The sequence below is a fragment of the Triticum aestivum genome, chromosome 2D (genome assembly GCF_018294505.1).
Source record: "Triticum aestivum cultivar Chinese Spring chromosome 2D, IWGSC CS RefSeq v2.1, whole genome shotgun sequence".
NCBI lineage: Eukaryota > Viridiplantae > Streptophyta > Magnoliopsida > Poales > Poaceae > Triticum > Triticum aestivum.
This window is the reverse complement of record NC_057799.1, coordinates 588,373,951-588,383,905: the sequence shown is the minus strand read 5'-3', so window position 1 is coordinate 588,383,905 and position 9,955 is coordinate 588,373,951. Positions and strand designations below refer to the sequence as shown.

At 54.0% G+C, this 9,955-nt stretch overlaps 1 protein-coding gene across 2 annotated transcripts; it reads right to left on the bottom strand.

Annotated features, from left to right (window-relative positions):
• Positions 1-364: 364 nt before the first annotated feature.
• Positions 365-9,371, bottom strand: LOC123054740 (organic cation/carnitine transporter 4). 2 transcript variants are annotated; one of them, XM_044478576.1, is made up of 5 exons: positions 8,850-9,371; positions 1,882-2,707; positions 1,487-1,800; positions 887-1,155; positions 365-691 (listed from the first exon to the last, which is right to left on the bottom strand). In XM_044478576.1, exons 1-5 carry the CDS (start codon positions 9,226-9,228, stop codon positions 365-367), a joined length of 2,115 nt encoding a protein of 704 aa, XP_044334511.1. In that variant the 5' UTR covers positions 9,229-9,371. The 2 variants fall into 2 exon arrangements, with proteins under 2 accessions (XP_044334511.1, XP_044334512.1); XM_044478577.1 differs by lacking the exons at positions 365-691; positions 887-1,155 and having other exon boundaries at positions 1,304-1,800; positions 8,850-9,346.
• Positions 9,372-9,955: the final 584 nt, after the last annotated feature.

Here is a 9,955-nt window from a genome sequence, read left to right as displayed (position 1 = left end):
TGGTCCAATCAGTTTCCTTCTCAGTTCTTTTTAATGGAGAGGGACTTGACCAGTTCATGCCAAGCAGAGGTATTCGGCAGGGAGATCCAATATCCCCATATCTTTTCTTAATTGCACAGAGGGCCTTTCGTGCCTCCTGAAATCTAGTTCTTCATCATCACTGGATGGTATTAAGGTGGCTCCTACAGCTCCGACTGTGAACCATCTTCTTTTTTCTGATGATAGCCTGTTGCTTTTTAAGTCAAGTAATGATGGGGAAGTTGAAGTATCAAACCTACTGGATAGTTATTGTTTGGCTTCGAGACAGAGGAACAATTTGTTTGTGGCCCATATTTCGATTGTGACCCATGAGTCCGCATACCTGTCAGAAGTAGGGAATTTTTTCATACTTTGGGAGCACACGACGTCCTTCACATGTGACATTCAACGGTGTGACTCTGGTAAGAGCTTTAGCCACAAGAACGCGTGCCCAAACCCTTACATAGTCGCCTTCATAGAAAAACCTTGGAGCCAACTGAACCTCTTTGACACGGCCAATGCGACGAGCGAGCTGATCCACTATACCCGCATCATGGTACATCTCTGGGATCCCATGAATCTGAGCCAAAACGTACATGCCATCGAACACCACCAAAGTAGGGTCCGTTTTTCCATCATAGTCCTCCACGAGTAATCCCATACCTCGGAACAACTATGGGCCGCCATGGACGACCTTCTTCCAGTCATCGAGACAAAACATTTGGAAGACAAAAAGATTGTCTCCTGCCTCCCTATACTTTGGAACATGAGCTAGCCCCCAGATCGATTTGAGCGTCTCGAACATCACTGATGAACTAAAGGGACGATTTGCGTTCAACCTGCCAATCGCGAGCCATCTTGCATCTACCTCGCATTTCTTCATTTCCTCCTCCCCCATGATCACATTGTCCAATTCGTTATCCTGCAGGTCCAAGTGCTGCAACATCTCTTCGAGGTTCTTCCCGCTCCAGCCCCCCCGAAGACGACGATCCTGCCGGCGCCGCCATCTTGGGTACAGATCAGATCGGCCTCTCCATAGCCCGGCCAGCAGCAGCCATGAGAGACTGCACCGGTGGCTAGGTTCGGCGGCCAGTAAACTCGCAGCGGTGATGGAGTCGCCGCCAGAGGAGAGAAACCCTAAACAAGTGGGTACGTTACTCATGACCACATGAGGTTGTTTTAATTGACGGAGGGAGTATTTTTTTCCAACAAACAAATTAACTAGTATAGGAGGTTGTTAGCACTATAAAAGAAGACCCAAAAGAATGGCATACACAGAGACACAAAACTAGAAACATATTACATGTAGAAACAATCAACTGAATTCTTAAAAAGTAAGCTATGCATTAGCACAACGCCAAATAACAATTCGTTCAAGCATGTGCCAATCGCTCTTGTGTGCAACATGTCACGATAATTACAAAAACTAGTCAAATTTCGGAGTTCCCCGGTATAACTCCTCCTTCACTTATAGGTGCCCTCTCCCCTTTCTCCAGCCCGAACATGGTGTCGTACAAGGGCTTGTTCATAGTCTCTGGGAGGCAGATCACAAGCAGCCCACCAATGATGCCAAACACGCCGAACACCGCGAATGGCACTTGCTCCCCAAGCACAACCACCAAGGGCGCCAGTATGGCGCCCATCTGCGATGCCTGTGCTGTACATCCCATCGCCGCGGTACGTACAGCTGTTGGGAACAACTCTGCAGTGTATACGACCAACAGGCTGTATGTCGCTGCCATTCCAAAGATTCCTACCATCCCGCATGCCATCCTCACCACCCTACAATGACACGCACTTGTATGCGGTTAAAGCAAACCTCACCCTGTCATGCACATGCAAAATCAAGAAGGGTTCAATTACCTCAAGGCACCGACACCGGCAATAAGACTGGCAGATGTGCAGAAAATGCCGCTGAGAATCATCGAGCCAATAGCGAGTGGTTTCCGGCCAAAACGCTGGAGGAGCACTGTAGTAAGCAGGAACCCGGGCATCTCAGCGAGACAGTTAGCAATCACGCTGATGTAAAGGTTAAGCTTTAGGTTGACCACGTTGAGGCTCAGCCCAAAGTACACTGCGGAGCAAAGGAAGCTGATGATCACCGACAGCACGAGCCTGCCCCGCGTTGCTCGCGATCGGAACACATCCAAGATCGTCGACGACGACTCCTCGACCTTCTTGTTGAGGTCATCTTCATCATCGAGCTTGAGCGTGACACCATCTGGGATGCTTCTGCCATTAGTAGATGCAATGTTTCGTAGAATCCGCATTGCGTCGTCGGTGCGTCGCCGCACGAGGTACCAACGCGGGGACTCGGATACGAACGGCATGACGGCGAGCGCGAAGACAAGTGATGGCATGGAAGTGACGACGTAGAGCAAGCGCCAGGATGACTGGCACATCGCGGCTATGCCGGCAAGGACTGCGATGCCTCCGGAGAAGAAGTAGCAAGTGGACATGCCGGTGACCCCACGATAGGATGGGCCTATCGGCTCCGTGGCGAGGACGAAGGCACAAAGGCAAACGCTTCCAGCGCTAAATCCTGTGAGAAGGCGCAAGGCCATGTAGACCCAATAATTGGGGGAGAGCGCGGTGAGGAGGCCGAAGATGGCATTGAGAAAGCACACCATGTGTAGGGTCCCCTTCCGACCCATAAAAGAGTCTGACAGATGCCCAAAAACGCCGGCGCCTGCAACAAGCAAATAGTATAATGAACAACTACATGAAACAACGACAACATAAAAAAAACTGTTGGATTGAACCAGGTTTTGTGTTGTAATCTAGTTGATAACTTAGTCTAGCAATTTCCTAATTAGGTGAAATCCTAGTGAAGAAGAGTCAGGGCCCATGTAGATAGAGGGACTGGGATCCTCTCACTTAACTTAGGTGACTTAGCAGTGCTCACATGTGGGCGAACTAACATATAGACCCAAATGTCAGCCACTGCTATGCCGCCTAACTTAAGAGCAAGTCTAGCAGATGGTCTATACGCGATACTGTAAAATCAGTTTACGGGTCACCATAAACTTGTCTTTGCGGTATGAAATTGAATCTGCCAGAACAGATACTGCCAAACTGTACTGCAAAAAACAAATCCCTCTGCTTGCTCCGGCGACGCTCCTCGGCTTGCTCCGGTGACCCTCCGGCGAGGCTCCAGCGGCCGCTGCTCCAGCGACGCTCCAGGGACGGTCCGGCGGCCGCTGCCGAGCTCCTCCGCTTGCTCTGGCGACGTTCTGGCCGCCTGCTCCGGCGTGGACTATTTTACGGTTCACCTTAAGATTGGCTCGAAAACTTCAGATATAGGATACGTGGGTGATAATATGCGGTGACCTGCAACTTTTTTATGGGACCTGCTATTTTATGGGATATATTCAGTGTGTGTTTTGCTAGAATTGCTATCTGCTACCGTAAATTCGGAGGTTATCTGCTAGAGTCGATCGCGATGTGGGATATATTCAGTGTGTGTTCTGCTCTAACGAAGCAGATGTCGATCGTCAGCAGTTTTTGTCTTTTTTGAGGCGTATAAACCGGATCGCAGTCACTGTCAGCAGGATCTCCCCGCGGGCCACCAGGGGTTCATCGACGCGCCTTACCAGTCGACCGGCGCCGGCTACGGTGCCCTCCTTCTGCCGCCGCCCCTCGGTGGTTATGGCCCGCCCGCTCCGGCGCTGCCCTACGGGGGCCTTTCGCCGCCGCCGGTACCTGTGCCATGGGACCCCGCCCTCCTCGCCGCCCAGCACTCCGCGCCGTTGCCGAGTAGCTCTGTCGGCGGAGGCGACTGGTACATGGACCCAGGTGCTACTGCGCACATGACAGCTCATCTCGGTAACCTAACCTCCTCCACTCCCGTTCACACACCCACTCGTATCACCGTCGGCAACGGCTCCTCCTTACCTATTAGTCATATCGGTAGCACTAGTTTTCCCTCCACTTCCACACCCATCACTATGTCTAATGTTCTTGTTTCACCTGAATTAGTCACGAACCTAGTTTCTGTTCGTCATCTTACTCGTGAGAACCCACTTACTGTTGAATTTGATGGTGTTGGCTTTTCTGTGAAAGACGCCCATACCCGGATGGTCCTTCATCGATGTGACAGTCCCGATGAGCTCTACCCCGTGCACGCCGGCGCCTCCACCTCTACACCCGTCGCCCTTGCCGCTGGCGTTGACCTTTGGCACGCTCGCTTGGGTCACCCCAACCACACCGCTTTACGTCAAATTCTTAAGAGTTTCTCTTTCTCATGTAATAAGCTCGACGAGCACTCTTGTGAGGCTTGTCGCTTAGGCAAGCACGTTCGTCTTCCCTTTAGTGCGTCTTCTTCATTTTCCACTTTTCCGTGTCAATTACTTCATAGTGATGTTTGGACATCTCCCATTGCGAGTAACACGGGCTATCTATACTGCTTGGTGATTTTAGATGATTATTCTCATTATGTGTGGACTTTTCCCCTTCGTCGTAAATCCGATGCTTTAGCCACACTCACCGCCCTTTATTCCTATGTCACCACCCAGTTCGGTCGCCCCATACTCGCACTCCAGACAGATAACGGAAAAGAGTTTGACAACATCGCTCTCCGCACGCTTCTCGCCTCTCACGGCACCATCTTTCGTCTGACTTGTCCATACACTTTACAGCAGAACGGCCGCGCCGAGCGCATTCTCCGCACTCTTAATGACTGCGTTCGCACGTTACTCTTTCACTCTAACGTGCCCGCTCGGTTTTGGCCCGATGCTCTGTGGGGTCTCATCCGTCACCAAGCTGAACATGAGTGTTTAAGTTTGCCAACCAGGACTAACCAAAGTGCCAAACAGAGTTTTTCAGGCTACAACAGTGTAGGATCGAAAGTATGTCTAGAGGAGGGTGATTAGACTACTTGACCAAATAAAAATCTAGCCTTTTCCCAATTTTAGTTCTTGGCAGATTTTAGCAACTTAGCACAAGTCAAGCAATCAACTTACACATGCAATTCTAAGAGTGTAGCAGCGGAAAGTAAAACAATTGCATATGAAGGTAAAGGGAGGAGTTTGAGAGAGCAAACGCAATGTTGACACGGAGATTTTTTATCCGTGGTTCCGATAGGTGGTGCTATCATACATCCACGTTGATGGAGACTTCAACCCACGAAGGGTAACGGTTGCGCGAGTCCACGGAGGGCTCCACCCACGAAGGGTCCACGAAGCAGCAACCTTGTCTATCCCACCATGGCCGTCGCCCACGAAGGACTTGCCTCACTCGGATAGATCTTCACGAAGTAGGCGATCTCCTTGCCCTTACAAACTCCTTGGTTCAACTCCACAATCTTGACGGAGGCTCCCAAGTGACACCTAGCCAATCTAGGAGACACCACTCTCCAAGAGGTAACAAATGGTTTGTTGATGATGAACTCCTTGCTCTTGTGCTTCAAATGATAGTCTCCCCAACACTCAACTCTCTCTCATAGGATTGAATTTGGTGGAAAGATGATTTGAGTGGAAAGCAACTTGGGGAAGGCTAGAGATCAAGATTTATGTGGTTGGAATGGAATATCTTGACCTCAACACAAGTGTAGGTTGTTCTCTCTCAGAAAATGTATGTTGGAAGTGTAGGCATGTTCTGATGGCTCTCTCCACGAATGAAGAGTGGGTGGAGGGGTATATATAGGCCACCGCCACTCTCTTAGTTAACATTCGTCCGTGTCGCCCTCGGGGGAACTACGCCCCTCACCATCTTCTCTTCGGCACACCACCGTCCTATGATGGTCTCCGCATCTTCGGGTGTCTCTGTTATCCTAGCACCGCGTCCACCACGCCACACAAGCTCGCACCACGATCCGTCCCATGCGTCTTCCTTGGCTACCCTCCTAACACCAAAGGTTACCGGTGCTATGATCCTGTCACTCATCGCGTGTACACCTCGAGGCACGTGTACTTTGTCGAGACGGTGTTCCTTTTTTCCAGGTTCCTCCGGCATCGGCTCCTTCGGCGCCGGCCCCCGCGCCCCCTTCATGGAGCGATGCGCGGTGGCACCCCCCGGCCCGGCGCCCTCTGCCGCCCCCACCCGGCTTCGCGACTCCCTCCCCCGAGGTCGAGTCCGAGCGAGCCCTCGGGTCCCCGTCTCCCTCATACGAGGTTGAGCCCGGCACCCCGCCCGCCACCCCTGCGACGGGCTCGACGTCAAGCTCGCCCGTTGCCTCTTCCGCCGCCGGATCGGCCGGCGCTGCCGCCGCCGCGGCCCCCGCCGCCGCCGCAGCCCCCGCTGCCGCCGCCGCCGCTGCGTCCTTCGCCGCCGCTGCGGCCTCCGACGCCGCTGCTGCCGCGATCCCCTCCGCGGCCGCGGCCCCCATCGCCGCACCGGGTGCCCCCGCCGCCGTGGCCCCCGTTGCCGCGGCATCCGCCGGCCCTGCTGCCCCGTCACTTGGTGTGACCACCCGTGCCCGAGCAGGAGTGCTTCGGCCTAGCACGCGCTACTCCGCCGACGAGTATGTGTGCACCGCCTCAACGTCAACGCCATCACCCGTCCCCACCTCCGCTTGCGCTGCCCTTCGGGATCCCCACTGGCTAGCTGCGATGCAGGAGGAGTTCGACGCCCTACAGCGCAACCGCACGTGGCAGCTTGTTCCGCGACCCCCTCGTGCCAACATCATCTCTGGCAAGTGGGTGTTTCGCCACAAGACTCGCCCGGACGGTTCTCTCAAGCGCTACAAGGCTCGATGGGTGGTTCGCGGATTTCGGCAGCGCGCGGGCGTGGACTTCACCGACACCTTCGCCCCGGTTGTTAAACCGGGCACGTTCCGCGCCGTGCTCCAGTTGGCGGTCTCGCGCGCCTGGCCTGTGCACCAGTTGGACGTCTCCAACACCTTCTTGCACGGCCACCTTGCCGAGCAGGTGTACTGTGAGCAACCCACTGGCTTCGTCGACGCGAGCACCCAGACTTTGTGTGCTTGCTCTTCCGTTCTCTTTATGGGTTGAAGCAGGGGCCTCGGGCTTGGTACCAGCATATCGCAGCCTACCTGCAATCTTTGGGCTTTCGGTCCACTCGCTCCGATGCCTCACTATTCGTGTATCATCAGGGAGCTGACACTGCATATCTGCTGCTCTACGTCGACGACATCATCCTCACGGCGTCCGCCCCCGATCTCCTTCAGCGGTTGACTGCTCGTCTTCATGATGAGTTCGCCCTCAAGGACTTGGGGCCCCTGCACTACTTCCTCGGCATCGAGGTGGTCCGCCGGCCTGACGGCTTCTTTCTGCATCAGCAGAAGTACGCCCACGAGCTCCTGGAGCGTGCCGGTATGCTTAACTGCAAGCCGGCGCCCACACCCGTCGACACGAAGGCGAAGGTCTCTGCTCTGGAGGGGTCTCTCGCGTCCGATGGAGTGTTTTATCGCTCCATTGTTGGTGCTTTACAGTACCTGACGCTGACTCGACCCGACCTACAGTACGCTGTTCAGCAGGTGTGCCTCCACATGTACGCCCCGCGTGACTCCCACTGGACCTTGGTGAAGCGTATTCTCCGTTATATACGTGGCACCATGTCCTTGGGACTCACCCTGACGGCCTCCGCCTCCACCGACCTCGTGGCCTACTCGGATGCCGACTGGGCTGGCTGCCCCGACACTCGACGCTCCACGTCCGGCTACTGCGTCTACCTTGGGCCCTCGTTGATCTCTTGGTCATCGAAACGGCAGCCTACGGTCTCCCGCTCCAGCGCCGAGGCAGAGTATCGCGCCGTGGCTGAGTGCTCTTGGCTCCGTCAGCTGCTCCAGGAGTTGCTTTGTGATGTTCATAAAGCTACTCTTGTCTATTGTGATAACGTCAGCGCGGTCTACCTTTCCGCCAACCCGGTGCACCATCGCCGTACGAAGCATACTGAGCTCGATATTCACTTCGTGCGCGAGCAGGTTGCCCTTGGCCGTGTTCGGGTTCTTCATGTGCCGACGTCGCAACAGTTTGCTGATGTGATGACTAAGGGATTGCCTACTTCCGTCTTCGAGGAGTTTCGGTCCAGTCTCTGTGTCTCTGGCGACGCTTCGAGTGCGCGCGCGGGGGGGGGGGGGGGGGGGGGGGGGGGGCGTTGAGTTGTATTTTGTGTTGCATGTATTACGTGTTGTGGCCCACCTCCTAGTTGTGTATAGTTAAGGTTGAGACCTACCCTGTACTTATATATACGTGCACCAGCACCCCATCAATACAACGATTATTGTATTGCAAAACATCTCTGGTGACCTGCAATTTCTTTTACGGGATCTGCTATTTACAGGATATATTCGGTGTGTTTTTTGCTAGAATTGCTATCTGCTACTGTAAATTTAGAGGTTATCCGATACAGTTGCTCTAATGAAGCAGATGTCGATCGTTACCAGTTTTTGTCTTTTTGAGGCGTACACCGGATCTCAGTCACTGTCAGCTACATACGCAACTTTCCTGGTTTTTACCTCTAATAATGGGTGCTCATAGTATAGACCACTGAGCAGACTATGAGTAGTTATTTGTGCAGCAATTGTGAACACCAACTTGCTAATCTAAAAAAAGCAACACTGCTGGATGACAGTAAAATGCAACATTTACCTGCTTATACTACTACATTAGGGGCTGACAGATTCCGCTGCAGTTCAGTAAAAAATAAATGCAGCGAGAGTCCAACAAGGGCTGAAGTAAAATATAACTAGAGATGCATGGCTAGCAAGTCCACAACCACAAGAGGTGTACAACGCTTGTGATGTACGTAAGCGGCTAGAGAGTCATCACGGATCGCCATCAAGACGGCTAGATAGCATGACGAACCATCGAGACGGCGGAATCGTTCAAAGCTTGACCGATGGGAGCAGAGCAGAGCAGTGACGTACTCACCGATCATGCAGCCGGCGAAGAACAAGGCCTGGACGAGGCCGACCTTGTAGCGCTCGCCGCAGACGAGGCCCCACTCGGCCACCGTCGACGAGCCGCTCCCCTGCTCCCACTCCCACCCGGCCGCGGCGCCGGCGCAGCGGTCGCGGCACCGCCCGTCCCCCGCGGGGCACCACATGGCCGGCTCGCGGTCGGCGAAGATCATCACCATGGTGTGCATCGCCTCCAGCGTCCACGCCGCCGTCACCAGCAGGAAGTGCCACAGCTGCCACCGCCCGAACTCCCCCGCGTGCAGCGCCAGCGCGTCGTCGATGCTCAAGCGCTCCCCGCCGCCGGCGCCGCCGCTGCCGGAGGCGGGGAGGAGCGCCTCCGTGGTCGACATGTGCGAGCGTGGTGTTGGCAGTACTCACTCTGGTTTACTACCCTTGGCGCTCGTCGTTAGCTAGCAGCTAGGGCGCGTGGTACTTGTAGCCGCGTAGGCGGAGCGAGGCAACTGCCCGACACAGGAGTCAACTGTGGCGCGGTCTCGCTCATCGCGTGTATCGTGCGGATCAAATAAAAAGCGAAATATTCAGGGTAATCTACTCCGTATCGGCGACTGAGTTGGTTATGCTAGCTGCAAAGATTTGACTCGCTGCAAGTACAGTCTAAATAAACAAGGTGTAGGCATCACGACAGCAGTGGCGTTTTGGCATCACGACAGCTGCAGGGAGTATTAAGGAAGCATGTCTGCCCGATCCAAGATGCGTCAGCAAAATCGCCAAGTTGACAGATTTTTTATTTTTTTTGAAAGACCCGGTTATGGCCGGCCAAGCTGAAAGATTTTAAGAAAAAGGGTTTTCCCCGCTTTATATTATAAAGTAACGAACCAAGCATCCAATACAACTGTACATAGTACAATCAAGTTATAAAGTCATGTTGAGGGCACAGCAGGACAAACCCCAAAGAAAGCTAAGAAAACTAATCCGGCTCGGGAGGTGGTGGCGGCGGAGGTGGAGCAAAAGCCGACTCCGAGGAACGAAGACCCGCAATGATGTTGTCGACGGCGTCTCGGTCGCGCCGCTTGCTAAGCGGTCTCCAGAGATGTAAGAAGCCACACATTTTATAGA